The 20,311-nt window shown below is 36.6% G+C and overlaps 1 protein-coding gene across 1 annotated transcript in view; it reads right to left on the reverse strand.

Moving 5' to 3' along the window:
• The window catches only part of LOC134649956 (neural cell adhesion molecule 2-like), a 124,474-nt gene extending 107,295 nt beyond the window's left edge, over positions 1–17,179 (reverse strand). The window contains exon 1 of the mRNA XM_063504761.1: positions 16,949–17,179. Within this exon, the coding sequence (XP_063360831.1) occupies positions 16,949–16,994 (46 nt within the window). The 5' untranslated portion in view covers positions 16,995–17,179. The remainder of the gene's footprint in view (positions 1–16,948) is intronic.
• Between the last annotated feature and the right edge of the window lie 3,132 nt (positions 17,180–20,311).

Consider the following 20,311-nt stretch of genomic DNA (forward strand, 5'->3'; position numbering starts at 1 on the left):
GTCGTATGAAAGACTAAAACGTCAGCAGCCAACCTACTTATTGCCAAGATTCTCAACTCTCTATTGGATTTTACAGCTTAACATTAAGCGGGAGTTTCGTCAAAGACGCTCGTTCTTGAAAATCAGAGGGCGAAAGCAAAACAAAGTATACATACCTAAATAAGGTGAGAGTTGGCCGTTGCACTAGTGTTATTACATAAGTTGGGACCCCAACCCCGCTCAGGCGTAATATAAACTTTTGGCTGTAGGTGCGTTTTCTGTGCCGCTACAGACGAACTTAGACGGATTTACAAGTTTTATACTAATTTCGGAAGTATTCCGTTAACACGCTATCTTTATATAAAAGTTACCGACCTCTGTGTTTTAATCGATAAAGTTTGTAATGTACTTATTAATAATTGTCTTTAGATCTTTCGGCTTATATTTTTGTTTAGGGGTGATATGATAAATAGTTTACAGACTGGGCAGCAGTCTTAATATTATTTCACAAGTACATTTTCAAAGTAAGTACGAGTAAATAAATACATTGTTAAATGATTACACTAAAAATGTATCTCTATCAATGTCTTTTATCTATTTTTATCTTTATCAACTATATTGCACTTGAATATGAATGTATTGTTGTCTACTCAATTATTTTATAGTCACGCTAAAAAATAACTGACTTCAATCGTACACAAAATTAGTCTGTATGGGACACTAAGGTAAACGTACTAGTGCTCGACATGCTAAAGCCCAATAGATGACACCGTGCTGTCTCCTCTATTGACAATGACTTAAGTTTCAAGACGACATGCACCTACTGGGACCGCGTCGAGCACCAGTAGGTACGTTTACCTTTATGGGCTCTACGCATAAAGTGGGGTATTATCCTAGTGTTTCACTATCGTCATGTCTAACGATCGTGATCGTATACACTTCGTATAAATAGATGCCAAAAATTGTGTTCTACGCTGAAAATACGCTCTTGTGGAAAATAGATGCCATGGGGTCCGCATAAAAAAAAAAATAATAATAATGTGTACCTATATACAATTTCATGCAATGTATGTAGTATTAACAAATTTTAATTTTATTTTTTGTATTTTTATTTGACATGTAAATGAGATGTACATTTATCAATAAATCATCTGAAATTTGAAATCTGAAATCGCAATCCAAATATATTTTGTTTAAACAAAAAATAAGACACGTCACATGTCACCCCAAACTCAATTTATTTAAGACGATAAAAATAAAATTTAACTGAAATAATACATGAACTCCGCCCATGCAATCCCGGACAAGTGAAATCTAATTTTAAACGTCGCGGATGAACCTTTGTGAAGCTTCGAAGCAAATTTAATAAAGCGCTTCAAACATATTGTGTTAAACACAAACAAAACAATACTCTTGCTCTAACATTCGAACCTATGAATTACCTAATATGAGTTGTTTCCATAGAATCTAATTATAAAGCTACTTAAAACATACCTCTAAAATCATACCATTGTCAGTTGTTCGTATTTTTAAGTGTCCAGAATTACTTAATAATAAAATGGAAATTGTAATTGTATTTTTTTTTTGTTCAATGTTAATTTTTCCCCGTGATCATCCTTATACATAGACGAAGGTCTATGTATTAAGGATGATAAAAATATAGTAAAGTGATTTATTTAGGGCAGGTAGATAGGCAGACAGACAGAGAGTTACTTTCGCATTTATAATATTAGTAGGGATCATTATTTTGTTTGGAGTATTTACTAATACTAAAAATGTACTTATTGTTACGATATCTGACAGTTTGGAAAAAAAACATTATTCATTAATCATTATTTAAGTAATAACACTATTTATTAACGCTTATCATAAAAGAAACAAATCAAAATATATAAATACATCATAAGTATAAAAACCAATCCAATATTTCAAATGAAAATATGTTTTTGCAGGTACCTATGTTCTAACTCTCGCAGTTGGACTTGGGACAATAATAAATATCGAATGGAACAAACTGAAACTAATATGAAAGAAACATGTGGTTGGAGTTGAGTCGTTACTCGAATACAAAGCGTTGAATAAAGTGCAACTTTTTAGGTTTGGTCCAGTAAAATAACGTATACGTTCAGACAAACACTGTCACGTTTTAATTTATAATATTTTTGTGTTTTAAGTAATGTATTTAGGACTAAAACGTTGTATAATACATAATACAAACAATACCAAGAATTAAGTATTCAACATATTGGGTATATTGTTGAATACTGCTATACTAATTTATTGCATAATATATCAGTTAATTTACCTATACATAGGTATATTCAAATACCTACTACACAAACGAAAAAAAAAAACATTTTGAAGTGAAAACTTCTTTAGCGGGCACTTTTTGAGGAGAGGAAAAAATGATAAACTCGAGACAGCGTAAGGCGATCGATCATGTGACCGTAAGGCGATCACGTGACCGTAAGGTTTAGATGGCCACTCATTTAGATGGCATTTAAATCAATAAAGAAAAACTCAATGACTTAGTTAATTCAATAAAGCTACATCTTGATGAAATCGCTAATAAAAGTAAACTCTAGTACTGGTGAATAAAACTCAAAATATCATGACCAAATATATTTAGATGCGAGGTCTGCAAGGTAACATTACAATTTCTATTCGAATTTTAAACAATTAACGCTACAAACAATGATTTTATAACTCAAGATAGGTTATAGGCGTTCCAAAATTGAAGCGCTTAACTTGTGACAAATTGGACAAGTTTCCTCTAGACGCGGCTGGACAAGCGAGAAATGTGCAGGTGCTAACGAGCTCCTATGGTTATATAATATCATTGGCTACAAATTTGAATTTCGAATTTTAAACAAGCTCACCAGCAACTAGCGACCAGCAATTTCGGAACTAAAGTTTTTCAATAGAAAGGAGGATGGATCAATTATACATAGTGCTGCAGACATTTTGGACTAGTCGTTGAGTTTTCACTTCTGTCGGCACTCCCGGAGTGCAACCCGTTGTTTTTTTTAATAAACTTTGGCTACTTTATAAATTTTATAATTTATGAAAATAATTGAGTTTCACAAGTTTTAAGATAACAAAAAAAATTTGTCTCGCACATTATATTCTATAGATTCATATTGAGTAGTTACGAGTACGTACCTACACTTAATTCCTATGTTATTTCATTTTTTTTTATTGTCTATGCTCCTCGCCCTGCCGCGCCAGACGTAAACGGCGTGAACCTTTATAAAATACATTTGTAAAATCCCCCGAGCGTGAATTTACAAAAATATTCCTTTACGGGAGTTTCAATTCGAGTCCCAGAACGATAGCCGTCACACGTCGCCAAGCGGACTTTCCCTTTGACGTCCGACCAGGCAAAGCTCCAGAAAAGATGGACCGGGAGCGTAGCAAAATGAAAGTAGAAGTATAATAGGCACCGAATCATAGGTAGTGTTCAATTTAGTCTGGTAAACCAATTTTTCAGTAGATAAAGGCGCAAAATTCAAAATTTGTATTCACATTGTCCCTTCATGCGTGAATTTTTAAAATTTGTGTTTAAGTAGCTTTAAGTACAAAATACGCCACGCCTTTTAACTGGCAACATTTTTCCTTTAGTGTGACAAGACTGAGATGAATGTCCGTAATTGTAGCATTTCTTATAGCAAATGTTTACCAGAATACTGCACAATTATGTGTCAGTTTATTTAAATATTTACAAAATACAAACCTCTCTATTTCTAATTAAAATACATGGCATCAATTATACTGATTACCTACCCTGAGTCCGAAATTGAAACATAAAGGATTGAAGTGACGAGGTTTGTTTGATACCGACGTGTGTTATTTAAATGTGCTGAATTTACTATCCTTTGAACGCCATGAAAATGTAAACATACAGTGCGCAGAACGAAGCAATCAAACGCTTTCAAGTCAATCCTGCCGTCCTCAAAGGCTCAAGTTCAAAAATATTTCTACGTCTACTACAACACAACGAAACCTGTTAGTGATCTAAGTCCTTTTTTCTCGAGGCACTAAAGTACTTATGAAGCCCTTCAACAAAGAGAGCTCTACAGATTTTTTTTTCTTTGTATACCCTTGAAGTCGCAGGCGTCCATATAATATGATAACTGCTCACTATTAGCTCATTATTACATTAAAACAGGATCTTCCGTTTGTCATTAGCGCTGTATTTAAACAACGACTTGGTGACAATCTTAAGGTGACTGTACATTTCTGACTGCAGCTGCACTACTTTTGCGACGTTACCGGTGCAGCACTACTGCAGCAGCGTGCTGCAGCGGCAACTGCGGCTGTTGCGGCGTGCAGTCGCAACAGCGTTCGTTGGTGGCTTGTCAATGTAAAGTCATAAATAATGTCAGACGTATAAATAAAAATACTTATTTGCTTTTGTAAATTATTACATACTCGTACATTATACATGAAATGCATTTTGGAAAATAAATTAAATTAAATAATGCAATACCTACAATAGGTGGTTTAAAAATATACACAGACACTTATACTCGTGCAGATTTTATTTACCACAACGGCAGCTAGGTAGGTAGGTAGGTAGTACCGTGAGGCAGATTAATTGATTATAAGGACTCAGCCCAGCTTATTACTTTCGAACTCTAGTGGATTTTCCACGATGCCGACCTTACAAGCTCACAAGGATTCATTGACCACGGGAGACGATAATCCAACTCAACAGCTCTGTTAACAATACCAGAATCGGAATGTGTACGATAATGTACGAGCAATGAGATTTTTTTATTGTTATCGATGATGAGCGCGTCATCTGGCGGCACGCACCGCGCAGCTGCGTGAAAACTCTTTGCAAAACCATACGCGGACGTGTTTCGCAGCTTATTTCGGTATTTAGGACCACAGTCAAGGACGGGCTTCACGCTTCACGAGCGATACATGTAGGTACAGAAAAGGTTTGTTAATTTGAAAACTGTATCTTAATATATGTGTGAACTCAATATGTTTCGTTATAAACAAAAATTAAAACTTTTACAATGTAGCATAATTTGATCCTTGAATAAACGACTTGCTTTCCGATAAAACTATTATAATCGATTTATAATACGTTATGCGACCGATTTCAAAATAAAATTTACAATATGCTACAGACCATCTTCAAAAGCATCGTAAAAACACAGGCACCCATAACATATTCGGGTCCGAGGTTGGCACATAAACCATATTACTTGGGGCTGAATGATCTACAATATCAACATAATGATCAATGGTTTTTATTTAAGGACAAATAACACTTTACTTATTGTAACTAACATCGAATGCGAGTAACAGATTCTTAGTTATAACGGCCGCTCGTCGGCGTCGAGTAACTTCAACGGAATACAACGTACCTACGCGAAGTAACTGAAACGCCCGTATTTTCACAATTTACCGCCTTTACTAAAACAAAAGAGGCAATCTAATTAGGGTCCGCGACCGGGACCAACTCGCCGAAAATGGCGACTTGAATAATTCTCACCTGCTACTGTAATTAATTACGTTAGAGAATGATTACAACAGATTGCCTCCCTTGTTTCCTTGCGTGTTAAAATATGTGCAATGCATAATTTGATAAATTAATAACTAACAACATCATCATTGTGTGTTACCATTTACATAAATAATAAAGCTAACATAGGTATAGGGGAAGTCCGGGTAAAGCGAACACCCCAGGCAAAGCGAATTCGGGCTCCCAATCCTAAACTATTCGACTTTGTCGCACCACGCGCCTATATGATGTTCAGGATCCTTCGCTCTATGAGCGGCAAGCGTCACAGGGAGCGGTCGCTGTGAGCGTCGTCGGTGACGAGTCAAAATGTGTTTTTACTGTTTTTAGTGCAAAATATTCGATTTTGAAAGGTAAGTACATTGTATGTTATTTTGTCACAATAATTATCTCGAATTTTAATTCAAGATGCTTCTATTGCTTATTAAAGTATCTTCCTTTTACAACGCATTTCTTTTAAAACAATCCAACGGTTACTTTTTTTTAATTCTTAATTTCTTTAACTGACTGAATGGGCAAAGTGGATCGGGCAAAGCGGATAGCGTGTTCACTTTGAATTTATTAGGTAATTTTTTTTTATGATAATATTTTGTTACAGATGGTATATAAATATCAAAAAAAGATCGATAATGGCTCCTGGCTAACAGACGTCATGGAAATGGCTAAAAGAACGTGGATTCACTGTGTTAAAATGTCTTCAGAAATGCCGTGCAGGAGTGCTTATGAAATCAGTGAAAATATATCAAAAGTTACTTGTGACAGCTTTTTCTAATTAATATTATTGAAATGATCTTATGTTGATTAATTTTCACTTAGTTATTAAGTTTACTAAGATTTTATGAGTAATATTTGCTTTGCCTGGGGGCCTGTTTCACTTTGCCCGGCACCCTGGGCAAAGCAAATAAAATATCTTTTTTTTACGTTTTGTTCAAAATTGCAGCAACTATTAAATATTGGAGGCTAGTGTTGTTTTAAATTAAAAGATTATTAAATGAAGATTTATTATTGATACTTTTTTCATTTCTTCCTCGTTAAATTTTTCTGTTATGTCAAGTCAAAGGTAAAGGTGTTCACTATGCCCGGACTTCCCCTACTGGTAACCCAATATTAATTACAGAACTAGTTAAGTTCTTGATATGCAGATATGTTTTAACAGGATCTTCTACCTACACAGTACTAGTACACACCGTGTAAAACAATACTCTCTAATTATTTGTCTGCCTTGCAAGTTGCAACAACGAGTGAGCAAATGCTCATTTTACCAGTTCAAAAGTTTACAAATAAAATACGGGACCTATGATGGTCACTACATATAAAGTAATATGTACACAGACCTTAATGACCGACTAAAATACAGGACTTCCCGAAACCCCACTACATGCAAGGACTGGTACGGCCAACCCTAAATTTTAACGCCAATATTATGTTGATATATCATTTATTATACCTATTTACTACTAGTTTGCACTCAGTTTTATAAAATATTTACTTCCGGCAATTTATCAAGTCTTGCTCGCTTAAATTCCCTGTGCTGTTGGAAGCTATACACAGATATCTACTAGGTAAGTATACACTGTATGTACCTACACATGAAACTATCAACAATTTTTTTTATCTCCATATAGCTACTTAATTTATCGTATTTATTGAATTACAGAACTAGTTAAGTTCTTGATATGCAGATATGTTTTAACAGGATCTTCTACCTACACAGTACTAGTACACACCGTGTAAAACAATACTCTCTAATTATTTGTCTGCCTTGCAAGTTGCAACAACGAGTGAGCAAATGCTCATTTTACCAGTTCAAAAGTTTACAAATAAAATACGGGACCTATGATGGTCACTACATATAAAGTAATATGTACACAGACCTTAATGACCGACTAAAATACAGGACTTCCCGAAACCCCACTACATGCAAGGACTGGTACGGCCAACCCTAAATTTTAACGCCAATATTATGTTGATATATCATTTATTATACCTATTTACTACTAGTTTGCACTCAGTTTTATAAAATATTTACTTCCGGCAATTTATCAAGTCTTGCTCGCTTAAATTCCCTGTGCTGTTGGGAGCTATACACAGATACGAGTATCTACTAGGTAAGTATACACTGTATGTACCTACACATGAAACTATCAACAATTTTTTTTATCTCCATATAGCTACTTAATTTATCTCTATGAGTATTATTCCATGAATTCATCATTATTTTCATTCGCCTCTGTATAAATCGCAGGACCTATAGAAATACCCCTGTCTCTTACAGAACTATAGTTTCTTGCTCACTTGAATTGTTTGCCCTAAATTATAAGTATCGATGAAACTGTAATCATTTATCATTGTCCAAACGTCCAACACCTCTGACTGGCTCGGAACGTAGTTGTGCTCTTAATAAAGTACCCCACTCGAATGCCAAACGGCCTAACTTTATTACGATGGGTCAAGAGGACAAACGGCTGATCTTAGCGTTATTAAGTCGGCAACGATAGATCCCTACTGAATGCCAGCGTTTATTGTTTATTACATTCCGTTGCCAAGCGATCCCTTTTTTAATTTAAAATTATCTAGGTAGGCAAGTCAATAAATATCGTTATGATAAAACTTGGCAAAAAGCAGGAACGTTGACTACGCAAGTTCGCATTGTGAAAGTAGAGAATAATAATAATAGGCACAATACAAACAGCGAGCCGCATTTCAAAAGCAAACTTTAGATAGGTAACAGAAGAGGCTGCAAAACAAAAACTCGTGTTGTGTCATGATCAAACTTATAGACACTTAGATACCTGTAAAGTGTGATAAAGTTTACCTAATTTATTTTATTCAATTTAATGATAGAATAAGTTAGTATACTTAGTTTTATAGTTGTACACACGACTTTTTATGTAATATACCAAACCGCACACCTTTAAGGGCTGATTTAGACGGCGCACGAACTCGCATGCGATTTAAGTTACATTGCGGACTGTTGGTTACGTCCAATTCAACCGACCGATCGAAACCAGCAATGTAATCAAACTCGCATGCGAGTTCTCGCATCGTCTAAATGAGCCCTAAAGGATGACTCACGCTAGACCGGGCCGGAGCTTCCGGCGCTTCGTTTTCTATGGAAAGCACCACGTGATCACAGATCAGCCGTCATAGAAAATGACATGTCGGACTTCGCATCGTCCGACAAAATCGATACTCATCCACGATTTGCTATTAGGTATTAGGCCTCTGCAATAAAGTACTATAGATTGAAAAATACACATTAAATTTTTTTAAGAAGAAAATGGAGGAAAATCTTTAACTAATTCATATGAAACAAGTATACTAAAAGAACTTTTACAATTTTAAAGGAAATGAGTGGGTTGTACTAACAAGGTCGTTCGTTTTATACCTACTATTAATGCTAATGTATAAATTATTCAAATAGCAGTGCCCGAAAACTTTGAGCGATCAATTTTACATGAGCTGAAAAGAGCACATTTGCATTTATAGTACCTAGTAGCGTACGAGTGTGTAGCTTCTCTGCTATCTGTATTCCGACAGTTATTGTGCAAAAGTGTCAAATGCACGCTGCGATTAATTTATACCCTCCACCCTTCCACGACTACGAGACCCATCTCTTTATAACAACTATCAATGCAATCCTGTATAGATAAAAATAATAAAGGGATATCGGATTTTGCTTCACTATGCACCCTTATAACCCTGTCGCTAAAAAATGAGTCCAACTTCCTAACAGAATAGTCGTAAAGTCAACGCCAACACCGGCGTTATTTATGCAAAAAGTTTTTGCGTGTTCGGAAAATAAAAGAAGCCGTCATGACGATGCTTAAATGACCACAATAGAATTTAACAGTTGATTTGGTCCATCAATATTTATTTTACTGTTTATTCAGAGACATATCTCTATAAATAATAAATAAATAGTAAAAAAAAACATGAATGTAAGATAATATTTGGGAAGAATTAATGTGTTAATTACGATTATTAGTACATATTATTAGTACTACGAGTAACTGAGTTTGTGACGTTATGGTGTTAGCTGTAAGTTGCAAATGTATGATTTTATGAGGTAAAGCCACTTTTATTTTCATGCTTCCACTCCTTCTACTTAATAAATATGTTCACGAAAACTGCTGTCATTGTATATAGTTTGTAATATTTTCGCATACATAATATATAACTATGTTCCTAAATATCTTCGAAGTGACATTTTGTAGAATACCATGACAAGTAAAAAATAGCCTGGCAAAACATAGTTGCTGCAAAAACTTGCGCGTTTTATTTCATTTAAATTGCACTAAAGGCTGGTATTGTCTTTTTTCATTCCTAGTTCAACGCTATTCTCAATATTTACTGGGGGCGACATCCCTTGGGAATGCATACGGTTTAAATTTATTGGTACGAGCATAGAGAAATATAGTAAGACAAGAGTGCTCACTCCATACATCAGTTCAGACTATTAATTTCAGTGTCTACATCTAGCATCGAGTAGCGGAACTATCAGTACTGCTACTTGACAATAGATGTAGCACCGACCGGAAAGTCTTATCTCAACAGCATAAGACTTTCCGGTCGATGCTACATCTATTGTCAAGTAGCAGTACTGATAGTTCCGCTACTCGATGCTAGATGCTAATAGTGTTTTTGGTACTAAAACTGATGTATGGAGTGAGCACTCTATGTATTTTTTTCTCTATGGTACGAGCAACGGTTTAATATTTGTATTAGTTTCCTGTCTAGAAGATAAGGGTATTTAATTGTTCCAAAATAAACTACTTTATGAGTATTATAAAATTACTTACAGTACAAGCATTAAAACCAAAATATTGTATAATACATATACAGAAATACCATATATGTATAATCAGCCACTTATATATATATATACGAGTATGTATCGCCCACATTTTCGAGACTAAACGCTACTTATGATAATGAATCTTTTAATACAGTGAACGAACATACGCAAAATTACCTACTACAAGTACACCGTTACTTGCAATTACTTAGGTCAGAGTCGTTGACCTGTCATTGGCTGAAACAGCGAATGCCCTAGCCTAGAGGGAGTGGCCGTCGCCGCACCTACCACTAATACCAGCACTAATGGCAAATAACGCGGTAAAATTATAATTTCCCTGTATAATGATCAAATTGTCTAATAGCAAGCTTTTATATCTCGTAAAACTTTATTTCGTATATCAACGGCTTGATGGCGTAATCAATCAACCTTTCAATATTAGGGACAGGCGTGATTCAACGTGTTATATCGGTATCGATTAAATACTCGTCAAAGATTAAATACCTACTCATCAAAGATATTTGAAAGGTCATTTTTATTTAATGCCAGAAACTACTGAAATCTTAGTTTTATCATAACATGGTATCGACAAATTTTCAAATTTTCATTGGCGCACAAAAAAGTTTTTTTTCTTAAAAAAGGTGACATGCAGATGAAAATTGATTATTTTATGAAGGAAACTGACAGTTACAACGCCCGCGTCAACGCCGCTGCTGTGCAGCTGTAGTTGCCATCCGAACGTCACCGACTCTGTCTCACAACATGATATTTCACATGTAAACCTATCGTCTGGCATAGTCGAAAATAAATTTAATAGTTAATTACCGTGAATGCACGAGTGTGACCGAACATCAATTACTGCGAGATATTTGACACTTCGGCGGTCACATATATTCTGCAGCTATAGCAGGATTAGTAAACTTATAAATTGCGTGAAAAGCTTCCGTCATCGCCATTGGCACTATAATAGCTCAGTAGGTGTGTATCTTTATTGGTTGAATGAACTATAATTGACACACCGGCTGACCTCCCAATTAAACAGACGTGCGCGCCTTATGTGTCACTTTTACAACATTTTATATGACAATTGAGGATTAAGTATAATCGTATAGTATAGTAATTTATTCAAATGCACGCCTCAACCCTTGCGATTTCATGATTATTATTCATTTATTACATTAATACCTACTGGGTGACAGGAAATGGGCTGCTTTATGAATGATTAATATGGCCATTACGATCGTTGAGTTATGTATAAAAAAAATGTTTTTTTATATCACACAATGCTATACCGGGATGTATTATTATTTTTAAATAAGAAATAACTTAAAAGCAGTTTATTTAAAAGTAATATAGAGGCCTTATTCCTTAGAGCGTTCACCGATTTCACGAAATAACACTCGATAGATGGCGTTGGCGCTCGGTACGCGAGCGCCGGCAAAGTTAAGCGCGTTTCAACGCAGGCGAGAATAATATTGATACTTTTCAATTTAATTGCAAAGTAACATTATTTTTAGCGTTATATTGGCACTCTTTATTTTATTTTATAAGCATGGTAGTAGTCAATAGAGTGTATGTGTTGGGATAATATACAGTGTGTGGCCTATAACGCGGGTGAAAAATTAAAACGTAGATTCTACTCCTCAAACAATAAAACTTTTGTTCAACAACTTTTTGAAATTATGTAGTCTTAAAAATGGCCCTTTTTCAAACAAACTAAATAATATTTTCAATGTACTTTAAATTCCGTCTAATTGACATTGCCCGTCAGTCTTGTCACCGTACAGGCATAATCAATTTCGTAATACATTGCGTGTTCGATTAAATTTTAAAGTGTTTTAAAATACAAACCACAAGTTATTTTTAAAAGTCGCTGAACAAACATTGTATAGTTTGAGGAGTAGAATCTACGTTTTAATTTTTCACCCGCGTTATAGGCAACACACTGTATAACCAGAGGCGAGTAAATAATAACAATATTTACCTCTGGCATGGAATTATTGTGACAATCACTCTTCTTATGAATAAGGTGTATTCGGGTATTTCCGAATGAACGAATAGTGGCGGATAATTCCGAAAGCTGACTCTTACTACAACGGAATATGAGTGATTTTACAATGATTTTCGGAATTACCCGAATAAACCTTACTACTAATATTCGTCATTGTAGTAGTGTTGTATTTTCAAACTTCTTTAGCGGCGCTGTGCACTTTTTGAGGTGGGGAAAAAATGTTAAACTCGCGACAGATCACGTGACCGTAAGACGGACACGTGACCTGATCAAAAAACTGTTACAATGTTATTGAGTTTTTCTTTATTGATTTAAATGCCATCTAGTGAGTTTCCCTCTAACCGGTATTAATATAACTCGAGTACCAACAGTGATGTGCTTAGGGGTTTCAAGTAATGCGACGAAATAACGCTAGATGGCATTAACATCAATTATACATAGTGCTGCAGACATTTTGCACTAGTCATTGAGTTTTCACTTCTGCCGGCACTCCCGGAGTGCAACCCGTTGTTTTTTTTTACAAACCATGACAAACCATGAGTTTTGTTTACATTTTTGCTGCCCACAAATTGTCGTCTTTTTGTACTATTTCTGTTTTTAGGGGAAAGTCGGGGCCCGTCCATACTGCAAATAAACATGTTTCTTTATTTGTGATATGCAACTGGCCCTATCTATTAAAACCAGTCATTGTTTTTATTTAAAACCATGATACCGTTGACTACATTCCACATTTTTTTTTGTTTGATGGCCTCGTCGGGGTCAATACCGAAATCCGATTATTTATATTATGCCATCTTCGCTCCACTCCATTAAGATACCCTGGACAGAGGGCCTACCGCGAACCACGTTCGACGTGTTACCTCCCTGTCACACTTACGTACGAATTTACAAGTGCGACAGAGAGGCAACACGTCGAACGTGGTTCGCGGTAGGCGCTCAGGCCTATGGAACTCTCCGCGCGAGCACGGATTTATACCTACGAATCTCTTCCCGTTCACGGTAGAAAATCAAGCTAGTTGGTCGCCGGCGCTCGAATATGCCAAAATGTATGCGAAATAAATGTCTTCTTCACGAACAAATAACACATGTTGTAGTGTGGAATTGTGGATGGATGCAGAAACAAAAAAAAACTAATAAAAAAATCCGTGTTTGCTCCACCGATTGATAGGAAAAGTAACTATTAGACGTTCTCAATATAAGTACTTATACCAATTTTTTTTACGATAGTCGCAAGCTACGTAGTACGCCGTTTTATAAACCGCGTAGTGTTTACGCGGTTTATAAAACGGCGTAAACACTACGGTTACTGTAGGGAGATATGACCTTTTAAAATATTTCGCAGTCACTCATCATAATAAATAATAAAATAAGGAAAAACCCTAACTTAAGACAAAAGATAAATAAAGAGAATAATAAAATAAATTTATAAGTAATTAATAATGATAAAAGGAATATTATAATTATTAATTACTTATTGCAACTTATCTTGCTCATAGTTATTTTACAATTAATAAAACTTATATTTGTACCTTAGGTAAGTAGGTAGGTTCTCATACAATCTATAGTTTAGGTAAGTAGGTAGGTACTTATTTGTAAAATAATTTCTAAGCGTCGGCAACCCTAGCTTTGTGCCGGTGCGCGCGGTGCGGGGAGCGGTGCGTTGAAGGTCATTCCATTGTATTTTTGTGTAGGTATTAAAACGGTAGGCATTTGAGTTTTCTTTGAGAGATAAGTATCTGTTCGTAAGAACTATAATATAGCCCTGTGCCCTGGACCTCATCTAGATCGATGGTACTCGTCAGGGCAAAGCTATTGAGCCCAAACACGATATAGTTATGATGAGTAGATAAGGAGTTCTGGTGACCAACTCCTGACTCCATTATGAGAACCTGGACCTCATCTAGATAGATGGTGCTCGTCAAGGCAAATCGAATGCGCCCAAACACGATGGAGTTATGATAAGTAGATTAGGAGTTCTGGTGACCAACTCCTGACTCCATCATGAGACCCTGGACCTCATCTAGATAGATGGTGCTCGTCAGGACAAATCTAATAATCCTAAATACGATGGAGTTATGATGAGTAGATTAGGAGTTCTGGTGACCGACTCCTGACTCCATCATGAGACCCTGGACCTCCTCAAGATATATAGTGCTCGTCAGGGCAAATCTAATGAGCCCAAACACGATGGAGTGATAATATGTAGATTAGGAGTTCTGGTGACCAACTCCTGACTCCATCATGAGAACCTGGACCTCATCTAGAACGAAGGTGCTCGTCGAGGCAAATATATTGAGCCCAAACACGATGGAGTTATGATGAGTAGATTAGGAGTTCGGTGACCAACTCCTGACTCCATCATGAGAACCTGGACATTATCCAGGTCGTCCGGGTATAATAATAATGCAAAACCTAACCAGTATTCAAGTAACACTGAAAACCTATCACCTAGCGAGAGTCTGTTGTTGAAATTAAATATGGTGTAAAAAATGTACTTATTTGTATCAAGATTTTCTAGTCGCTGTATACAGCACTTCTCGGAACTCTCTGGCTGTTTACGAACGCACCATAGTCACCGAACGCCTGACGATCGAGCACAGGTCCGTCCCCTAAGCCGCCTCGGCGGAGAATGAGCGCGCGGCGTCGGTGCAGCGTGATTTATACGTGTTTTAAAATAATATAAATTTACGGCAAGGTAGGTCCTATAGTTATGATTATTTTTTTATGGGTTAACGTATAGTTATAGTTTGCTATAATATTATTTTTAGGGCAAAATAATAGTACAATTTGCGATAAAAAAATATAATGTAACCCTGTTTTCACCCAAAAAATGAAGAAAGTTCGGAAGGTTAAATATCCATTTTTTTTAATGAATCTTTGATTTTCAATAGTCTTAGCCGCTCGTAAAAGATATGGTGAATTGAATTGTAATCATTTCTGTATCAAATGATTCTTGTTTACTGCAAAATTGAGAACCGAAACGACAGTTCTCACTGCAAATTTTGAAAAAGCCTCCCAAGAAAACTCATTTATTTTAGGTTTAAAAAGAGAAAATGTCAACTTGAACGGTCTTACTTGCTAGTTTAAGAAATGATTATTTAAGTACGTTATCAGTTTTTGAATGAATACTAATAGTTACGTCGTAATCTTGAATGAAAAAGGTAACAGATTGCAAAAAACGCTCGCTTGTAGGACTAAGGACTCTTAATAAATAAATTGCACCTCTTTAGTGTTTTGGTGCGATAATAGGACGGAGAAAATTTTATAACGAATATTTTATTATTTTGTAGTTACTAAATGGACGACTTGAAATTAAAAGAAAATCATAAGTCAGTGGAAGTCCAAGTCGGAATTCGTAGTGTTAACTCCGTCTGCGAGTTGATTCAGTAATAAACTTGTTCGTCCTTGCTTACCGCGGCTGTGCAATCTTATATTTTTACAAACTTTGCGGGTACTTACTTAACTTATTGCTGACTTGTTCGGCAATGTTACCTAACAGTGGCGCTGTTTGTGTTGAATGAAATGAAGGCACTATATAATTATACAGGGGGTGGCGTTGGCAGACTTTACGGAGGTAAACTCGTAGTCCCTCAAGCTTTACTAACGATATTCATTACTTGAAGTACCTAGTAAACAATACTGTACAGGATTGTAAAATACACATAATAGTTTCGAGTTTCGGAAACTCAGAGATCAAACATCCTTTTCTTTTGGGTGGTACAGTGTAAGACAAAGATAGTAGGATTCTCTGTCTATGTTTGAAATGAGACAGTACTTTGACAGACTATATTAATATGATTGTTGCTTTATTTTCTTGTCTATTTGTAAAACAAACAGTACACCCCTTTTTTTTCCTTTTTCAAAAACTCGTGACTCTTAAGAGATATCCGGAGCCGCAAACTTTTTTTAAGCTCGGCTCACAACGTGACCAGAATTCTCGTCCCGAAATGTATTATGGAATATTGATTTCATTTTCGTTTTGTGTTTATTCCCTAATAAAATTCAAGTAAAGTTAAAGGCGAATCAAGAACTTTTGTATTCTAAAACGTCCAAAGTAATTATCTACAATACCTAGTCCTTAACTTCAGAAAAAGAAGTTTAGGAATGAATAAATACATTCATTAATATTTAAACTAGATAAAACAAACATACATAAAAAAAATACCTACCTGTCTATAATATTTACATATAATAACTTATAGCTCTATTTATTTATCCTGCATAGAAATTTGTTAGCATGGGGGTTAACTATCTCTGCAGCTAATAATATTACAAAAAGCTGTATCTGCTAAGGTGTACGCGGGTAATTCCGAGTACTTTACATTGTAGGGTAATTTCGAAAATGGACTCGAATAAACCCAAATATACACCTTGACCCAATTTTGTTTTAGATAATAAAGTAGGTACCCTAGATGTCAGGGTTTTTACGATACCCGTGCTAATTTTGATTTCCTGGCGTATATAATTAAAATACTTTAGACTATTATATCAGAACACTCGTTACAGTATCATTTTTATAAACTTATTTACATAACACATGTTTGTTTTATGTTTTTATTATCAAAAACTCTCAAAACTCAGCTGACGTTAGAGAGCATACGAAAAAGTTTGTAAACAAACTTACCTGAACAGACCACGTAGCAACAAATCGCCACCAGAAGCCACCGCATGTTGCTTGAATCACGGCACTCCACGTTACACTAATGAAAACTACCCTTTAATAATTATCTTTTTAATTCTGAAAAAAGTTTCTCGTAACTGGAGCCGTGGTGGCTAAAGCGCCGGTGCCGGCGGGTTCTGCAGGCCTACTACTGGAGCGAGCGTCACACAAGTCGAGACTCTTTATCGCGCATGCGCTAATTACCTACATTATTGGTGCGTTCTATTTAAAATAAATACATTTTTTTTATTATTTACTTAATATCCATTTTTTCTAACGTTAATATAGTTTAAAAGTGTGGTAACTAACACTGGCCTAATCCAAGTGCAAGTCGCGCTTCGAGGGTTGCGTGCTAAAATATTTATGTTTTTTTTATAAAACCCATTCACATTTGACCGGTTTTCGTGTAGGTAATTTTTTCGTTGCGCACTGTGCAGATTTAAACATACAAACAGACATGGGAAAGTTTAACTACTTTGTAATGGGGGTCGAATCCGAAACCCCCATAGCTCATTTTAGTTTTCACATCGGATTTCACTGTCAAACTAAGTAGGTAAATTTAAAATTAATATACCTTCCAGTTTATATTAGAGGGCAAGTTTTTTAACTAAATATACCTCATTTAATATTTTTTGCCCACAATCTGCTTCAGAATTACCGTTACCGTTACCGTTAAGTGACTGCGCCAGCCAGCAGTTCTGCTGCAAGGACGCAGAAGCGTTGGTCACACAAGAGAGGGAGGGACGGAGAGGCTCATCGAGCTTGCTCAAATGCACGCGCTGGCACGATCCAGACCGTCGGTCAGAGGCGTATGCTACGGTATGCTAACAACCACCGTCCAGACAAACCTGTTCCGAGCTAGGGCGTGTATTCGGGCCTACTCGTGTATTCCTCCCATCATCTGCCGCCCCGGCATGCTCAACTGACCTTCCTGCCCGAGACACCCGCGAGCCAATAATACAGGTGGGGAGTGTGGGGCTGGTGCAGTCGAGGATAGGAGTTGACGGGAGTAGAAGAACCAGACCGAATACCAGCATCGTGCCCAGTGTAAGGGATATAGATAAATACTAGTGTAAATATATAGGTAAGAAGGGATGGTGACTGCGATTAATTTGCGTTCATTGCTCTTAGGTTTTTTGTGAAGCCGATTGTAATTTTCACGTGGGTTGTTCAATCACTGGTCCGTCGTTCTCGTCAGGCTGGGACTTCGGTATTAACAGTTTTCGTGAGTTCGTGATTGATTTTCTTCAAGGACTTTTTCTCATATACGGCATTCGTATTTTCGTAGTTTTTTTTTTTTTTTTTACCCGCCACTGTCCGTTGCCACTTGCGAGAACCAAAACTTTGAGGATGCAGAAGGTATTATCTACCGTGGCCTTGGTAGTCTCCATACAGTATGTTTCTTCTGTAAAGTAGGGGTTTTGTATGACAGCGGGATGATGGCAGCAAAGGCGACGCCGCGCTATGTAAATATTCGAGTTTGCACGGAGATTGTCCTTAGCGTTTCGTGAGCTCGTGATCATCCGGTTTGGTTTCAATCAGTAACATTTATCTCAGTGTGTCGATGCTTGTTCCTTAATATACTGGATATACGCCGTAATAGCGCGCTGTAAATGGCGAAATTACGAAATTTTAACTATACCCACCCATTTTTGCCATTTCAGGCGCGATCGTTGTGTTTAATTCCGCTTTCATGTATTATGGGTTGTTCCTAACGGACGACGTTCAGTTGGCTCGCTTGTCCTGAAATAATTGTCTCAAGGTTCTTTTCTTCAGATACCCGTGTCTTGCCGTTGCCGTCTAGGGGTTGCTAAGATTTTTTGAAGTGGCGCAATGCCGATGTACCTATAGTGTCTACAACTACATACTGCAACACTAAGAAATAATCACGCCTATCAATCAACACTGCAAGAAAGTGACAAAACAATAGGCAACACTCGAACACTTGACTCTAGGTTAAACACACAATGGAATCACCACCAAATATTATTCATACTTATTATGCACTAAACACTGTCAATGGTAGGTATGTCCTCTTTTGTTCCGTTCATGTTCATAAATATCCGTATTGTTCATAAATAGCCGACTTATGGGTGCGCCAAAACTTAGTACTTAGATACGACTGGGATTTGTAAGGTGTCATCAGGCTCAGGTCCCGCTTAGAAAAGTGATCATTTATTTCTGTTCTTGTGCTAATCCAGTTTTTCATGTAGCAGTAGAAATAATTTGAGCAATTCCGAAATAACACTTCGATGATTATTTATGTTTGACCACACTAGGCACAGACACTTTTGGCACAAATAAAAACACAAAGACACTGTCACTTTAATAAACAAATCACTAATTTAAAAGTGTAAGAGATATTATGGGTTCAAAGATTGTACAGATTTAAACAAACATTAGGCTTGGTTACTTTTGTCCGGGAATGCTAACAAAAAAATCTTTTGGCTCATCTCATCTGTGCAATTTAGCGGCCTGTACCTACTTTTTATGGTTATATGGTCAGCAGATGCGTTTAAGGGAAGCGTAGTTGTTTTTTTCTAAACTCTGCCTTTATTTTAAAACTGTGTACCTATTGCACCATAGTTTTAAATTGTTTCCCGTAATTCAAAGCCCCCGAGCGATGTCTGAGCACCAGATGGCCAAAGCTATAGGCTGCTTTTTCCTGGTTTTATTGACTTGATATTCCCAGGATCGTAGATAAAAAGAAACTTACGAAAATAACACTCTGAACACTCATAATGTTTAGTAAATTAACTATTAAGTACGTTTACCTTAGTACGGTGCGTACCAGAGATGCCTATTTGATACATCGCTGGAGAAACTTGGGTTCACCCGTGACCACTTTTGGTGCTGCCCGGGTAATGCCGATACATATATTCACACATATATTCACATTATAGGTGCCAGTTTGAAACATTTGTCTAATCTAATGATCCCTGTTATTTGCTGCCAGCATCGTCACAAATTCCAAGTTATTGGCCCTTAAATATGTACCTAGTATGTATGTGTGACTAGGCGCAAATGACGCAATTAGGCAATCCTTACGGAACACGGTGCGTATGCGCAAATCATCTCGCATCAGACTCCAAGGGTGATTCGGTGGGGAAGTATGTAGAACGCGAGTGCGGCGATCTTTACTGTAAAACTCAAGTAAAGGGCACTGCTGCCTTAACCCTTAAGCAATATTCATGCATAATTATAGTAGGTATATGCAAATTGGAACAATCTCACCGGGGCCACCCGCCAAGTTACGGCACAATGGCGGCACAAGTTACGGCAAATGTCAGCCTGTGTCGCACGCACTGATGATAGATACACACTGCA

The sequence above is a fragment of the Cydia amplana genome, chromosome 1, assembly GCF_948474715.1.
Source record: "Cydia amplana chromosome 1, ilCydAmpl1.1, whole genome shotgun sequence".
Lineage (NCBI taxonomy): Eukaryota > Metazoa > Arthropoda > Insecta > Lepidoptera > Tortricidae > Cydia > Cydia amplana.